Source organism: Trichoderma camerunense (genome assembly GCF_050948025.1).
Source record: "Trichoderma camerunense strain CBS 138272 chromosome Unknown V8C40scaffold_18, whole genome shotgun sequence".
Lineage (NCBI taxonomy): Eukaryota > Fungi > Ascomycota > Sordariomycetes > Hypocreales > Hypocreaceae > Trichoderma > Trichoderma camerunense.
The window spans coordinates 523,337-539,542 of record NW_028145352.1 but is presented as its reverse complement, the minus strand read 5'-3'; the positions used below and the strand labels follow the sequence as shown (position 1 = coordinate 539,542).

At 49.3% G+C, this 16,206-nt stretch overlaps 5 protein-coding genes and 1 non-coding gene across 6 annotated transcripts; 5 read left to right on the top strand and 1 right to left on the bottom strand.

Moving 5' to 3' along the window:
* The first annotated feature begins 1,653 nt into the window (after positions 1-1,653).
* Positions 1,654-3,713, top strand: V8C40DRAFT_281983 (uncharacterized protein). Its single transcript, XM_083221712.1, has 5 exons — positions 1,654-2,500; positions 2,569-2,641; positions 2,705-3,311; positions 3,377-3,483; positions 3,541-3,713. The coding sequence occupies exons 1-5, from the start codon at positions 1,863-1,865 to the stop codon at positions 3,631-3,633; spliced, it is 1,518 nt and encodes a 505-aa protein (XP_083069548.1). The 5' UTR covers positions 1,654-1,862; the 3' UTR covers positions 3,634-3,713.
* V8C40DRAFT_254023 (FAD-binding oxidoreductase) lies at positions 3,663-5,548 on the bottom strand. Its single transcript, XM_083217734.1, has one exon. The coding sequence runs from the start codon at positions 5,414-5,416 to the stop codon at positions 3,944-3,946; it is 1,473 nt and encodes a 490-aa protein (XP_083069547.1). The 5' UTR covers positions 5,417-5,548; the 3' UTR covers positions 3,663-3,943.
* A 2,099-nt stretch (positions 5,549-7,647) lies between these two features.
* On the top strand, positions 7,648-9,519 carry V8C40DRAFT_254019 (cyclophilin-like domain-containing protein). The gene has a single exon (XM_083217733.1). The coding sequence runs from the start codon at positions 7,687-7,689 to the stop codon at positions 9,340-9,342; it is 1,656 nt and encodes a 551-aa protein (XP_083069546.1). The 5' UTR covers positions 7,648-7,686; the 3' UTR covers positions 9,343-9,519.
* A 224-nt stretch (positions 9,520-9,743) lies between these two features.
* Positions 9,744-9,850, top strand: V8C40DRAFT_t176. Its single transcript has one exon. It is a non-coding gene; the product is annotated as a tRNA-Met (tRNA).
* Positions 9,851-11,069: 1,219 nt separating this feature from the next.
* Positions 11,070-13,908, top strand: V8C40DRAFT_80553 (heat shock factor family protein). The gene is made up of 2 exons (XM_083223454.1): positions 11,070-11,854; positions 11,912-13,908. The coding sequence occupies exons 1-2, from the start codon at positions 11,361-11,363 to the stop codon at positions 13,623-13,625; spliced, it is 2,208 nt and encodes a 735-aa protein (XP_083069545.1). The 5' UTR covers positions 11,070-11,360; the 3' UTR covers positions 13,626-13,908.
* Positions 13,909-14,709: 801 nt separating this feature from the next.
* Positions 14,710-15,921, top strand: V8C40DRAFT_269322 (uncharacterized protein; the record flags this gene model as incomplete). The annotated part of the gene is made up of 1 exon (XM_083220071.1): positions 14,710-15,921. The coding sequence occupies one exon, from the start codon at positions 14,710-14,712 to the stop codon at positions 15,919-15,921; it is 1,212 nt and encodes a 403-aa protein (XP_083069544.1).
* Between the last annotated feature and the right edge of the window lie 285 nt (positions 15,922-16,206).

The following is a 16,206-nucleotide window of genomic DNA, read 5'->3' as shown; positions in this document are numbered from 1 at the left end:
ATAGTAGTGGCAATTCTCTTGTATACCAATAATGTGGTAGTCTATCTCCATGCCTTAGTTAGCTCCATAATTGTTGCTACTCAAGATGACAGCTATACCCATGACAATAGCTGAGTTGCGGGAACGCATCTGAGATGCATAGTCAGGGCTGGGCCGCATATTGATGGCTGAGATGCATCACAACAGCTGAGTACATGGCGTGACAGCAGCCGGCATGTTTAATATACTTGAGACGTACCAGGTATAGTTCACAGCTGGGTCGATCAAATTGGCACCACTGTATAGCTGTGCCGGACCGGATGCATGAAAGTATATAGTATACCTGGTACTCTATTGGGTGACCTTTATCGAGAGGTGGATCTCGTTTGGACATATAATAGCGAAGTGGTACATAAGACGTCAAATCGCATATGTCTATATGTGTGATAATAGATCTACAATGATGTGATAGCATGGAGCTTGACTTATATTGTTGTCAGTTAGTTCTTGAACCTGATACTGCATCCGAGTCAGCCACTGATTCAAGCAAACGTGTATAAAAGTGCCCGGAAAGAAGGAGCGGAGAGACATCAAGCAGACGTGGAGAGCAAAATTGCGTAAAGCAGGATATTATCAACTGAAATGATAGCAAAAGTGACCGAATAATACATTTACCCTCTTTAGGATTTGAGGCATTGCTTGGGTTGAACCTCAAAACTCAACACTGAGAGCGAGGTCATCTTCTGTTCAAGTGAAGCTCACATATTAAGTCGCATTGTCAAGATACTTGATTAGAGGGATATACAATATAGAACACCAATCGCAGGTCCGCGGACTCCGATGCAATAACAATGTACAACGTAGATGTAACAACAATGTCTTGATGTGGAAGCTGGTCAGGGCGAGGCCTTGACATGCAGAGTTTAGCCTCTTCGGTCCTATTGGTGCTACCACAGTAGCGAGCTTTAACATATTCATAAAAATAACGATGGTTGAATACAATTACAGCCATACTGTTATAATCAAGATGGAAATACAGCAGATGCTGGCAGCATAGACGGCTCTTCACAAGTGTCAATCACAATGCGATACTATCAATTCGACAAATACGAAAACCTACCATCCAGATTAATACTTTCCAACAGAAAAGGAGACAAGATCTATTTGCGATCACAGAAGTTTCGCTTGGATTCTCCCCGCATTCATGCCCTCGCCGTGTGTCTCGTAGCGTTCCATTGCATGAACCAGTCTAGCCAATTCATCTCCCCCAGCCCCAAATCCCCAAAGACGATTCGTCCCCCCGCACAAAGCTCTTTATAACGTTACTTTAGACTTAAAAGCAACGCGGAGAGCTAAATTCATTTCAGGGAGGACCGTGACGATCCTTTCCTCGTCCGAGAGAAACAACATGCATAACCCCCCAATTGCCGGGTCGTACACGATCACGATGGAGGGCACCATGTGAGTAAAGGGCCGTATCTGTACAATGGTCCGGAGAAGTGCTACGTGAATACGGGCGAGTTGTTCGGTCACGATGCCTAAAAGAGAGGAATTGGTCGCCTTTCACATGTGCTGCCGTGACGGCGCGGATACTGGGACAGGGCAAAAGGAGAGGTTGCAACCGCGGTTCTGCTAGATGGCATGAAGGTCACGCGGAGCATTCGCATTAATGTGAAATGCATTCAATAACAATGAGAATCTTGATTTGGCAGCTTGTTTGCAGGAGCAAGGTTAGGGGAGGAGGAGCAGCTCTGGCAGATCCCTATAAGGTATCGTCAGCCCAGCTACATCTTACGTGAGGAGCGACTCGACCTCGACTCAACCACTTCTCTCACAACATCTTTCACCATAAGAGTTGAGAATTGGACAACTAAAGCCTCGCCATGCTTCTCCCCCTTTCTGCCTTGGCCAGCGTGCTGCTAGGCACAGCATCGGCATTCGAATACTACACTTTTGACGGACCAGGCTCGCCATCATGCCATAATGTCGTCGAAGTCCACAACGCAACAAGCGTCAATGAAATTGTGTCCCTCGTCAAAGACGCTTCAAGCCGTGGCCTGCAAGTCCGTGCCGGCGGGAGAGGCCACATGTGGTACGACACGCAGTGCTCAGACGACGAGACGGTCATCATCCGCACCGAGTTTGTCAACGGCATCTCCGACTTTGATCTTGATGGCGGATCTGTGGTGGTTGAGGGCGGCGTCACTTTCTTCCAGCTGGCCGAGTATCTTCATGAGCGAGGCGCCAATATCGGTACTGGCCTGGTCAATTGGAACATTACCCTCGGAGGCAGCATTGCCATGGGAGCGCATCGTACTTCGTTGAGAGAGGATGCGGTGGTGGTTGGTGGTGTGCTTGCGCTGGATATTATTGATGGGAATGGAGATGTTCAGCATATTGAGCGGGATGAGAGCAACGACGATTGGCTTGCTGCGTCAACCTCGTTGGGCCTCTTGGGGATTATTGCGAGGATAAAGATGCAAATCTTTCCAGAGACCAAAGTATACGCCATGCAAACGACGTCGGTCTTGTCTCCCATCTCTCACGATGCTTTACCTCTACTTCAAGCTAACATTTATCTCTTCATAGTCTCGATGAAAAGGACGTCCTTAACGGAGACATTTACAAACTCATCTCGCCATATTTGACAGCAAACTTCTGGGTAAGCTCGAGTTCCCTGCATCTATCCTAATAACAGAGAAAGGCCACTTACATTATCACGCAGTGGTGGCCATCTCAACGCAAATTTCACTGGCGCACATACGACATCGTGCCCACAAACACCAGCACCCAACAAGGCTTCCAATCCACATTCTCCGTCACCGCCCTCGAAGCCGCCGCCGCCGTCCTCCTCCTCAACAGCGGCAAGATCAGCCCCTTCCCCAACCTCGCCGCCGAGGGCATCTTCTTCGGGCTCTGGGAGAAGCCAAACTTCCACGACAAGGTCACCGACGAGGCCATCACCGAGTGGCCCGTCTACGGCTGGAACTACGACGTCCTCATCGGCGGGCTTTACCCGGGGCAGAAGCCCGAGTGGGAGTATGGGCTCAAGGGGTATACGCTGGAGTTGGCGTTTCCCGTGACCAGGGCGAACGAGGTGTTGAAGCGCATTCGAGCGCTTTTTGATGCTGAGGAGGCCAAGTGGATGCCTATGGCTTCGACGTACAGGAGTGGTATTAACATCAAGTTTGGCAAGGCGCACTTTGATTTCCTTGGACAGGTTACTACGGGTACGGCTGATAAGCAGGATTGGAGCAAGGGTGCGATTATGTTTGATTTCCCTTCGTTCCGGCCCAGTCTTGGAGACCAGAAGCGGTACAACGAAGCTTTCTGTAAGTTGTCCATCACGAGATCTCAATATGAAAACGATACAAGTACTCATATCACTTTGCTGCAGACATCAACTTGGCCAACACGCTGGTCGATGAATTTCCATGTCGCCCCCATTGGACAAAGAACACTCGCGATGTGTTCCAGCGTGCTGTTAAGAATTTGGATCCCAGCGTGAGTCTTTCTTTCCCCTTTCCATTGTTTCGGTCCTAACCAAGTTGATGGATACAGTACCTTGCTCGGTTCAAGGCCGTACGACAAAAGTTCGATCCAAAGGGTATTTACCGCAGTGTCGTGGGAGAAATTATCGGCATGTATGACTGAGAGGGAAGGGTTACATTGTCAGATATAAAAGCCGTACATACAAAGAACCAGTATTTAACAAAGGGGCAAATGTAAATTTAGGATTTTATTCTATGGAATGCAATAGACGAGAACTGTCTTGGTATCATTGAAAAGTATTCCATCGGAAAACTAAATTAGAGAAAGAAAAGTAACGCTCTTACTGGAGAGCTCAAAGGAAGAAAGTCAGGGGTATCTATCACACAGGCTGACAAAGCGCTGTAATTAGGTAGGTAGACATATCCAACATGTCACGCAATCAATCGTCCCCTTGGCATTACTTGAGAAAGCTTCATTTCTTCACAGGGATGTACGCCTTGTTGCCCATGGCCTTGTCCCACATTGTTTCGAGGATGCCACGCACAGGCCTTCGCTTGCCCGCACCAGTCTCCATGTCCGCCTTGAGCTTGTCGTAGACGGAAGGCAGCGTCTCGGCCTTGTACTTCTTGCGCATCTCGTCGTAGACATCCTTGCGGTAGATGAGCCAGAACTCGTCCTCGGTGTAATAAGTTCGAGCGTACAAGAGCTTGGCACCCATGAGCTCGGCGCTTCGCAGCTCGAGCTTGCGGTTAAGTTCGTAAAACGCCTTCGGGTCACGAGGTCCGCGGCCGTAGACGCCAACAGCAAAGATGCGTTGGTCCGAAACTTCGTCGACGCGGGCGTTGAAACGAGAGGTCAGGCCAATCTCCTTGGGGGGCTTGCAAGGAGCCAAGAAGATCATCAGCTCTGGCAGGGTATCGTTGACAAAGCTAATGAACTCCTTGACCGTGCTCGCTGGAATGCCAAAATCTTGCACGACATACTCGTTGGCAAGGCCGGACTTGTGCAGCGCATGGTAGCACGTGCGGCTGTCGAGGAAGGGGTCGGCCAGGCGCTTGGTGAAGGCATTCTCGGGCACGTGGAAATGCTTAAAGGCAAGTTTGCCACCCCAGAAGGCGCCATGGTCATAGCGGAAGAGATAGTCGGGTGTGAACATGTAGATGTCTATGGGTTTCTCAGCCGTGGGCTTCTTCTTGAGAGCGTCCTCAATGGTGTCGGCAAACCAGTGAACCTCCATCTTCTTGAGAGCAGACCTGCCCTGGGGTAGGAGATTGACAAAACGGCCAAACATGACGGCAATTGTGCCCTTGCGGAAGTAGACTCCATCAATGAAGTGGATCGACTCGTCCTTGGTGGCCTCCTCAAACAAGTCGTGAGCCGTGGCAACGTCGTTGACCAGCTGGACGTCCAGCTTGACGTATGTAGTGGCCGGAATCAGCTCAATGGTGAGCAGGGTGACAATTCCAAACGTGCCCAAGCTGCCAGCAGCGTGCTCCAGCAAATCCGCATTATGCTCGCGGTTGGCCGTCTCCAACGTGCCGTCGCCAAGCACAATCTCAATCTCGGAGACGGTATTGTTGAAGAGGCCATAGCGGTACATGCTGCTCTCGCCGGAAAAGCCAGAGTAGCCACCGCCAACAGTAATGCCCTTGAATTCCATGACAATCTTTGGAATGACACCGTGCTTGAGGGTGTGGGCAGCCAGGGCGTCCATGGGCACCTTGGGCTCGGCTTGCACGGTCATGGTCTCCAGATTGACCGGGAAGATGCGGTCCATGCTGCTGGTGTCGACAATGGCGTCTGCCTTGAAGGACAGTGGACGCGTGGAGCTTGTTGAGCCATGGTAGACTCGGAACGGCTTCTTGTTGTCGTAGAAGTGCTTGACTTGCTTCTGGATCTCGGCGACAGCAGCCTGGTGCTCCTCGAGAAGCTTATTGGGATTCATCTTGTCTGGCGGCTGGGGGTATCAATCTATTAACGAGAAAGAAGATGGTATTAATTTAGTCGAGGTAGAGAATCACAAACGTCAGGACGCCGAAACCACGCAATTGACAGCACCTCTCCGCCCAGATTCTGGTGGTGTCAGGAGGAGGAAAAAACAGGAAATGGACCACGATGGCCGGAGCTTTGCTGACCAGTGACGACGTGCTGTGACGCCAGCGGCAACCAGCTGCTGCATCGGCACCTGAGATTAGCGCTGTAGCTGCGACAAATTGGGGGGGCTGGGGCTGCTGACGTGCCTTGCTAAGCCCCCCAAGTTGCCGCTGTAGCATTGGCTGGTGCCGTTTTAGCTTGATGAGCTCGAACCATGCGTTCCTCCACTTGGGCTCAGATGCTCCATTGATGCTGTTTATGCGGTTGTGAGCAGTACATGTAAACTTAGTGCAGCGCCAGATATCATTGGTCTGATTGTAATGATATGAAACATCTGCACATTCAATGTCTACAGTGCATAGTTTGACCAACTCAACACCAGCTCCAGTCTTGAGCCTTCCATGATACATAACATGTTACAAGTGATATCTGCATGTACCTACACAACACCAAGCCGTCGAGTGGCTCCCATGGGTACCTTAAGGTAGAGCTCCCACCAATCGGTTCCATTACCATGTCCGACTCCCCGTGCACGGCCTTGAACTAGCCCAGGCTTAGAGTGGAAGCTCGTGCTGCCTCCAGCTTACAAGACGTGCTATCGCAACTACATGGCACTGGAATGCAATTATTCTTGTTGGATGATTCAAAGAGATGCAGATTTTTCAGATTGGGCATCAATTCTTTACCCAAAGAGATTTCAAGCAATGCAGCGCAGCTGGCGTATGGGAGGACGTCAATCATACATCCAACGTATTACCAATTGGCCGTGGTAATGCATATCCCTGGCAGCAGTTTCTAAGCAGTTGTGATATGCTATGAATGCTTCGTACTACTTGCCATATTCAACTTTATACGGTTTGATTCCCATAAAATTTGATACCTACCGATCAGGAACAAGCTGATAATTGTTAATTGACACAGCATAGCTACTTCGAAGTGGCAAAAGCACGTGGCAACTGGTAAACCGCATACATGTTGACTGCGACACCATTAGATCCTTTCTAGTGGAGAGAGTTGCCGTTCAAGAAACCCAACAGCATGTCAAACCTATGAGATACAGTAGGTGATGCTGAAAATTTCTATTTTTCACTCACATTGCATTCTTTGCAAATACCTTGATGGTCTATCAGTCATACGTTGTAACAATTCCACGAGTCTCTTATCCACGATTAGCTATGGACGGCCTTTGCATATATAAGGTCCATTCAATACCGAGTTACTTTGTAGAAGCATCAACAACCTTCAGCCAGACTTTGCCTATTCTACTCCTTGATTCTTCTATACAACGCAAATATACTTGAAATCGCCAAGATGCCGGAATACGGAGCGCCCAGAGAATCTTCTGCTAGCAAGAGAGAACAGGTATGATTTAGGCTACACTTCTATTGACCTTCATATTAATGACGATGCGTGTGCTCGGGATATCAGGCCAAGTCGAGCAGCAACTCGTCGTCCAGGGGGCATAGCTCGCATGCTCACTCGCACGGAGACCGTTCCCAGAGCAGCACTCACTCCTGTGGTGGCTGCTGCTCTCACGGATCTAGATCTGGATCGAGTTCTTCTAAAACGAAATAGGATGCTGAAGGGTGGTGCGAAGTGACGGTACAACATTGGCCGAAGGAGGATTGGGCGTTTATCCTCTACGGGGACTTATTCTGTCCTAGTACTTTGCTTCGAAAATTTTAAAAATCCAATTACAGTAATTTAAAAACACATCGTTTTCTCAGTTTATACCGCCCAAAAGTAGATTCTTCCCAAGCTCGTCTTCGCATCTAGTGACGGCTCTTGTCGAAGCATAACTTCGGTAGTATTTCTTCTCCGCTCAATATTAAAATAAGTTCTCGTATTGTATATGAAATAGTAGCAGTCTGATCAGCAGGTTTGAGAACTTTTGGATTTGCGAATCTGCTGTAGTCGCGGCCATTGAGATTTTGAAGCCATCCAATTCTTTCTAGGGTAGCTTGGGGCCAGTCGCTTGGTGTAAGTCACAAGCTGCAAGATGATGTCGAAGCTATCGATAACGGTGGGTCTGGCGCGATGCCTCAAAAGCTCAGCTCGCGTGGTTCAACCATCAGCTTTGCGACTCACTGCAGCTCACAATTCTATGACGCACAGCCAGCCATGTCGGCGATTTACAACCTCGAGCCACAGCCGACAGGCTCGGCGATCCTGCACACGACACTGGGAGAGATTCACGTCGAGCTCTTTGCCAAGCAGACGCCGCTAACGTGCCGCAACTTTCTGCAGCACTGCCTTGATGGCTACTACGACGGCACCATCTTCCACCGACTTGTTCCAAACTTTATCGTGCAGGGCGGTGATCCCACAGGAACCGGAAATGGTGGCGAGTCAATCTACGATGGAGGCGCCTTTGGCGGCGACCTGGATCCCTGGCCCATGGACCAGAGACAGGGCCAGAACGCAGGGCCCAACGGCATCAACTTCAAGGACGAATTCCATTCCCGGCTCAAGATCAATCGACGGGGCATCTTGGCAATGGCCAACGAGGGGAAGCCCGATACAAACGGCAGCCAATTCTTCTTTACGCTGGACAAGGCAGAGGAGCTCAATGGCAGGAATACAATGTTTGGTCGAGTCGCCGGAGACACAATCTACAATCTGGCAAAGATTGGCGAATCTGAAGTCGACGAGGCGACCGAGCGACCCTTGTACCCAGTCAAGATTACAAGCGTAGAGATCTTGGTCAACCCGTTCGACGATATGACGAAGCGATCGAGAGTGGCACAAACACAAGTAAAGCCAAAGGTGGACAAGGAGAAGAAGAAGAAAAGGAAGGGTGGGAAACAGCTGCTTAGCTTTGGAGACGAAGAAGGTGACGAAGAAGTGCCCGTGTTCAAGAAAGCCAAATTTGACACGAGGCTCATCATGGACGAGGAAAAGGAGACTCCGGCATCTCAAGACAAGAGCTCAAAGTCAAAATCCTCCAAGCCCAAAGCCTCAGATAAGCAGGCGAGTGAGACCCGAACGACTCATGATAAAGGAAAAGAGCCAGTTTCAGATATCATGGACAATGAGGAAGAGGAAGAGGAGAGACAACGAGCTATTCCCACACCCAAGAAGCGCAAAGAACCGCCCCCTGAGCCATCACCCGAGCCGGAGCTAGTACCGGAAAAGAGCGCGCTAGAAAAAGCTAATGAAGAACTCGCCGCACTCAAGGCTTCAATGAGGAGGACAATTCATTCTGGGGAACCTGTCCAGGAGAAGAAAAAGACGGCACTAGAGTCAATGATACCTGAGACGTCTATACGGGGAAGGAAAAGACGGCCTGGAGGCAACAACGCCTCGACGAATGAAGATCAAGCATCTCTCCGCATATTAAAAGCCTTCCAAGCGAAGCTCGACAAGGCTCCGCCGTCCAAGGAGCTGCCCACCGAGACCCCTGTTGACAATGAGCAGGGCGAGGCAGAGAAGCCCTCGCAAGACGATGAAGCAGAGCTGTGCGATTTGCATTTTATTGCAAACTGCCAAAGCTGCACGTCCTGGGATAAGCAGGAAAAGGACGAGAGCGATGACGAAGGCTGGATGTCTCACGCACTTTCATTTGCGGCTGACAAGCTGGGTAAGGACCTGAGCAACCGAAGGAAAGCTGAGGAAGAGTTGGTCGTCATAGATCCGCGAGAGAAGTCACGGACACTGAAGGAGGAGAAACGGGCTGAACGAGAGGCTCGGGCTGGCGGGTCTGGGAGGGCATGGGATCAGGCACGAAACGCTCAAATGGCTAAGGCTGCTTCTTTGGCTGGTAGAGGAGCAAAATGAAATGGCGGCATCCATTTACGTCTCTTTATATCGATATTTATTTGGCATTATGGCGTAGCGTATGGAGTACTGGAGATGGGCGGTAGCCAGTCTGTATTTTGTACAATTTGGTCATTATTTAATATCATGAATTTAGAAGCAACGCTTTTGAGGATATCAAATCGGATGAAGAATTTACAGCTAGTATTCTCTAATATTCTCGTGAACTACTAGTCAAACAACCGTTTAGTCTCGGATATGACGCTAGACAGAGGCTACCGCGACAACCTGATTTTCCTTTGTTCTACCCTTTACTACAAAGACCATTCACGATTGATTCAAGTTAAGTTGCGAATTGCTATCACAGTTGCCAAGCTGCCTTTCTAGTCTGTGTTATCGACGCCATGGCTCTCAACAACCAAGTCTTCGTGGCGCAGTTGGCTAGCGCGTCAGTCTCATATTAGACGATATGATCCAAACATCAGTTTGGGCCATCTGAAGGTCGTGAGTTCGAGCCTCACCGAGGACATTGCTTTTTGCCCTCCACTCAAAGGTGGAGAGCTTCTTGTCATTTTTTTGTACTAGTAGCTGGAGAGGACAAAGAGCAAATGTCTTGCATGTTCATCGGAGATGCAAGGGACAGATTCATTGTTTGTAACATCTAACTTCAGAACCATTGTTTCGTGTATTACCATTTGGATGAAAATGTCGAGAGGCTATTGTGACTCCTCATTTGGCAAGGATCTCCGGTTCTTATGTGGACTTGCTGCATGCATCATGTAAGTCTGCCTTTTTGACTAAGACCCTCCTTGCTGTGAGTGTCAGCCTCTGTGTTTAAGCGAGTCAGTAAGTCAAAGTAAAGCATCATCCATGCATGAACAATTAATTGTAGAGCTGTATTGTATATTGATATTCATGATATTGATTTTGAAGTGTCCCGAGGACTCATTGTTAAACCAAGGCCCAATACAACCAAGACATACGCAACAAAGCTCAGCATTGTTTCAGCGGCGACTTTTTTGCTTTGTACATCTTATCATCACGTGCGGAGCAGCCTTGCCAAGTGGGGACCAGAAAAATCAGAGTAGCAAAATGAGTAAGCACGTACAACATCCAAACATGGGCACTTATTACACCGACTAAAGTCAACTTTTGTACGCGCATACTCTTTGCATGTGAGCTCAAAATCTCACCATTCTCCATCTTTCTGTCCATCAACTGTCTGCTCATTCAATCTGAGCGCTGATTGGTTCGAAGCGGATGACCGCATCCCAATACAGTGCTCTGACCGAAGCCCCGGGCGAAAGTACGATAACATTTTCGCAATCTTCAAACGACAATCAAGTCAAGCCGGGCTGCAAATCTGGGTCCATCCCAGCAAACGAGCCTTTCCGCCATCATTGAGCACGAGAGAGCCCGTCAACACCGCGACCGGGATGAACAATCACTCTGGCTGAAGCAAGAATTCCGCTCCGCTGCGCCAACACAGAGCACGAAATCCGCCCGAAACCCAACAAGTCGCGCCGCATAATCTCCAGAGCTCAGGTTGCCGCCTAGCCGTAGATCCTGCCAAAGGCATCGCTGCGCTACCGAGTACTTTTCGCAGCGCGTTCGAAAGCACTTTTTGTTTTCTTGGAACATATTCTTTTTGCTGTCAGCGAATTAGCTGCAGCTTATCCGGATCATCGACCTGCTTGTGCCGCCGTACCATTGCGAATTCCAGGCCTTCAATCCCCATCTCCAAGTCATCTGCCCAAGAGTCGACGTGTTCTCTGGCCGAGACAGAGAGTTAGGCGCCAGCTCACCCGCGCGCCTACTTGCTACTTGCTGCCTGTCTGCTGTCGCTGAATCCAGGACATTAGCCTGTGTCCCGAGACGACGCATATTGTTGCTATTGCCTTGGGCCGCGGCACTGCGCTAAGGCATACATCGCGACCGGAGCCTCATCCAGTCCTTGACGGGGCCTCGGTGCCTGCCGCGCGACTCCTTGCCCTACACTCCTCAGCGACCGGCCCGCACGCGGCCGTATCTTCTTCACCATGTCTGCACCAAACTCCCGGAAACGAGCCGCCCCCGGTGCGTCGCCAATCGTACCGATCCAGCGGAATATGCAACAGCCATATGCCACCGATAGTATTGCTGGAGCAAACCCTGTGATGCAGTGGAACGGTACCGACGGCACAACCGATCCCACCGACTACTTCAGTGCTGCCGCTGCACACAGTGAGAATCCCTACGGACTTGCGCAAACACAGCCGGCGTACCCTCAGGCCGTTGGCGCGCCGTCAAACTCACTCGCACGCCGACAAATGAATCGCGCCCTTGTTCCCACGAATCTTCGAGCAACTTATGAGCCTTCTTCGGATCGGTGGTCTGGCTTTGGGGAGGACAACCTTCTCGTCCCGCAAAACGCCACGGAAGGCGGGGTTGGGCAAGATAACGTAGAAGTTTTGGAAGAAATGGCCCAAAAGGCCAAGAGAGAGGCTCAGGCCAAAAGAAAGCAGATTCCACCGTTTGTGCAGAAGCTGAGCAGGTAAGCATCATCCTCAAATCTCACTTCCAAGGATCACGAACCTAACCGTTACACTAGCTTCCTTGAGGAACGAAAAAATGAGGACTTGATTCGGTGGTCTGAAAAGGGCGATTCTTTCATCGTGCTTGATGAGGATGAGTTTGCAAAGACGTTGATTCCGGAGCTATTTAAACACAACAACTACGCGTCCTTTGTCCGACAGCTGAACATGTACGGCTTCCACAAGTGTGTGGGACTCTCTGACAACTCGATGCGTGCTAGTGAGCGCAAAAATAAGAGCCCAAGCGAGTATTCCAACCCATACTTTCGGCGAGGGCACCCGAATCTTCTATGGCTGATTAATAAGCCCAAGAGCGGTGGCAAGTCTAAAAAGGGGAACAAGGGCCAGGATGGCGATGGCGACAGCGAAGAGGACGTCGGCCATGAAGAGACACCAAGCCACCAGGGCGTTCCGGTCCCCAACACCGCGGGCCGCTCCCTGCCCGCTGCCACTGGAACGGAATCACAGCCTCTCCCCAAAAAGGAGATGGCACTGATCAAGGAAGAGCTGCAGAAAGTGAGAGAGCAGCAAAAGCTGATTCTCGGCGCCATCAACCGCTTGCAGCGAAACAACAATGACCTGTACAATCAGGCAATCATGTTCCAGACCCAGCACGACCGACACCAAAACTCAATCAACGCGATTCTCAATTTCCTAGCCAACGTCTTCAGAAAAACGTTGGAGGATCAAGGAACTTCGCAGAACGTCGGCGATATCATCTCGAGCTTGATGGCGAACCAGGGCCAGCAACCGTCCCACCAAGGCAGTGTCGTAGACTTGGGTGATTACTTTCAAGCTCAAGCAAACGCAGCCAACTCACTTGCCGTTCCCACTCCGAGAAAGTCCCAAAAGCTACTTCCACCAATCCCGCAAGCCGCCCAGGCGAGTCGGTCATCATCAACGAGCAGTGCGCCGTATCATCCCCTCGGTGTTCACCCGGAGATGGGCCACGTTACGGAGCTTCTTGATACATCACCATCAGATTCCACGCCTAGCCTGAGACAGGAACTCGAGACAAACCCGCACGAACGGATGATGAAGATTATAAACGACCACAATGCAAGCAATTCGGCAGGTCTTGATCTGCCGGAAGCAACTGAGCTTGTCAACAACGCCCCAAATACCCTGAGCAGCGACCAAAGAAGCAAGCTAGTCAACCTCATGGCAGCGCAGTCATCAGCATCCGCGATGCCAAACATACCTGCCGTGTCTGATCCTCTGGGGAAAATGTCTTCCCCAGGTGTCACATCTCCCGCACAAGAAAGCACTACTGCAGCACCCTCACTTTCACCCATCTTGCGGTCACCAACCATGCCTGCTCCCTCTCTTCAGCATATTAGCACGAACCAAAACGATCTGGAGCAGCTCAAGCGTCTACAGAGCGAACAGGACGCAAAAATTCACGAACTGAGCGATATCCTGGGGCCATTGAGCCCGAATGGGCACATTCCTGGCCTGGAAGATGGCGCTGAAGCGTACTTTGATCCTCCCAATGTGGACCTAGATCAGTTCTTTGATAGCAACGCTTTTCTGAATGACGCCACTCACTACGGAGACGGGACTGACTTCAACTTTAATCTGGACGCAGACGGGCTCGGCCAAGGGCTCAACCCAGGTCTCAATCACAAATTTGACACTCCGAGTCCTACAGGGACCGAAGAGATTCAACGGGATGATTTTGGGATCAAAGAGAGCCCCGGTCACGAGAACAAGAGACGGCGTATGGGCTAGTATTCCAATCTCTTGCAAGCGATTCATCAAGACGTGAAAAAGATGACCGACCATCTTGGACTCTAATATTTGCTTTTTTACATACGATACAAAGACTGTCGTGATCCATCAGACGACACCCTATGAAAATTGCTTTGGCTTATTTTTTCTATCCTTTTTCGGTACATCAATTACAAAAGAGGCCGTTTCGGCATTTCTTTCAATCTAATTGCTCGAATCCCTAAAAAAGAACAGAAAATGACGAGGCCTTTGTTATGAGAACATAGGGCGTGTCAAATGAACGCCGTCGTAAAACTGACAAGGGCGACACGAGGTTGAAGCGGTTGAACAAGATTTTATCCATGAATAAGCTCCGACAATACAGCAACATTTTCTCAACACAAAATATATAATCAAACTACATTTACACTTCACATTGCTCAAACACGATGGGTCTCAATAGCTCTCCCATTCTTAGGAGATGAAATCAGAGAAGGCGGCAAATTGGTACAAAGGAGTTTCTATTGTGGACTGGGGGATTCATACGGCCGGCATTTGTGATGACACCTTGGTACATAGCGTACACTTATTTTTTTTGTATTACATAGACATTTCTACGGAGTTGGAAGTATAACACTTGGAGGAAGGAAGGTTGCGGGGGTCTCCCTCTTTTTTTTTTCTCATCTCTAAAGCGGTAGCCATAGTTGAAATGGGATTGCGCTGTTGAATGAACGATTTTTTGAACGCATGAGTCCGTGAATGTGTGAATGAATGAATGAATGCGCAGGCATTCATACATAATAACTTTGATGAATACAGTTGTTCACAACAACAGCCATACATTATACAAGGGTGTTCTTCACATTCATCAAGAGAGTTGCTGAGTTATTTTATTCTTGTTATGTGTGCTAGTTCTTTGAATGCGCAGACATTCATACATAGATAACTTAGAGATGGACGCAGTTGTTCACAGCGACAGCCACACATACAAGAGTGCTATGAACACGTTCAACAGAGCTTCTTGGTTATTTTGTTCTTGTATCGTGTGCCAGTTCTTTCACCAACATCTTCATAAAATATCGCCCTTGAGAACCTCATCGTCAAAATGTTCCTCACTCCACTTACCACCCAAGACATCCAAAGCATTCTCACAGTTCTCAGAATGCCCTTGTCAAGCATCACCAACATGCTCCCCTTCTGGTCGACCGCCCCTCCGGCAGCCCCAAAGCCCCCTCCTGTTCCTGTTGCTCCCAAAGAACAGCCAATGCTTAGAATATGCTTCCCGCTTAAAATCCAAAGAGGAGGGAATTCTTGGTGGGAATATGAAGAGTATCGGGTTCTGTTCCGGGATAGAATGATGTGGCGACAAGCGTTTGGTCTTCATCAGCAAGATGATCATGAAATGAAGTTTCATAACCGTGTTGAAGTAAGTCAAGGCGAATCATCCAAGGCAGGAGGCTATACTGCTGCTTACGACGACGACGATACTGCTTTCAAGAGTCGTTGGTCAAGTTCAACGGCGACAACGTCATCGGATATTGGTAGTTGTCTTTCCGGCGGGAGTATGTCCTCCAAAACATCATCTCAGCGACTAAAGCATCTCATGACCCGTATGCTATCAGCGGCTTCTTCTCGGTCAGGTAGAAGCAGCGCAAGCACTAGAGAAGGATCGCAGTCTTTCACTTCTTCCTTATCGTCAAAACGCTCTACCAAACAGCATCAGAAACTCCGACCTGAGCCCCTCAAGTTACTGTCGAAAAAGATGCAGCCCCCTGACAGTGAAGCGACCGAGACGCAACGTCACCGCGATGATGCGCTTCGCTCACTTGAAGGGAAATCTCAAGCCCAAAATAACATGTCCTTTTCAACATTTCGGAGCATGTTCAATGCACGAAAAATGCAGGACGAAGACGTCCTATCACCGGTTCAACGCACTGTGCCTTCTCTTCAACTGAAAGCTACGCCGCAAGATCATAGAGTCATCAACCTCTCGTCCGAAGAATGGGCCGATCTCAAAGATGACATTCTCAAAGGACTAAAGAGCGATATAGGTGGGATATTTCCCCCTTATACAGAGGGCCAAAAGGTCATGGTCATGCCCGTGCAACATGTAGAGAGCTTGTTGTTCAGAAGGCAGACACTTCTACCTGGAGAGGGCATGCAAAGGGTTGGCCTGAAAGCAGCGTTGGAGAGTATCGAAGCAAATCATTGGGAAGACATTATTTTCATCTCGTATAAAGATACGCCGGAGGTGATGAAGTGGTGGAAGACGACACGAGAGCCGCGAGTTCTTCGATGGGGGAAGAATATGCTTTGAAGAAGGGAGTTGTTTGTGAAAGACGAAATTTGAGACTAGGAGGGAAGGTAAATGGTCTTGTTCAGTTTGGAGTTGAGTTGTTTATGGTTTTTTTATTGCATTGTTTGTTTGCCTTTTGTACTGTCAATGAACGGGATATGCAGAGGGTGTTGATAGATTTTATTGAGATTTTAATTTATATCTGTAAGCTAAATGAGATGTATAAGATGGTGTAAGATGGCACCTCTACCACGTGCCTATAGCGGCACCCAATTTACATCCATCCATCCCTCGCAGGTGTTGCTT

What these genes read in the sequence shown, in the direction of transcription:
- V8C40DRAFT_281983 (XM_083221712.1), top strand. Translation starts at nt 1,863, where the DNA reads ATGCTTCTCCCCCTTTCTGCCTTGGCCAGCGTGCTGCTAGGCACAGCA. An exon ending in GTATACGCCATGCAAACGAC is followed by an intron (nt 2,501 to 2,568) that starts GTCGGTCTTGTC and finishes ATCTCTTCATAG; the next exon opens with TCTCGATGAAAAGGACGTCC. An exon ending in TTAAGAATTTGGATCCCAGC is followed by an intron (nt 3,484 to 3,540) that starts GTGAGTCTTTCT and finishes TGATGGATACAG; the next exon opens with TACCTTGCTCGGTTCAAGGC.
- V8C40DRAFT_254023 (XM_083217734.1), bottom strand. Translation starts at nt 5,416, where the DNA reads ATGAATCCCAATAAGCTTCTCGAGGAGCACCAGGCTGCTGTCGCCGAG.
- V8C40DRAFT_254019 (XM_083217733.1), top strand. Translation starts at nt 7,687, where the DNA reads ATGTCGGCGATTTACAACCTCGAGCCACAGCCGACAGGCTCGGCGATC.
- V8C40DRAFT_80553 (XM_083223454.1), top strand. Translation starts at nt 11,361, where the DNA reads ATGTCTGCACCAAACTCCCGGAAACGAGCCGCCCCCGGTGCGTCGCCA. An exon ending in TTTGTGCAGAAGCTGAGCAG is followed by an intron (nt 11,855 to 11,911) that starts GTAAGCATCATC and finishes CCGTTACACTAG; the next exon opens with CTTCCTTGAGGAACGAAAAA.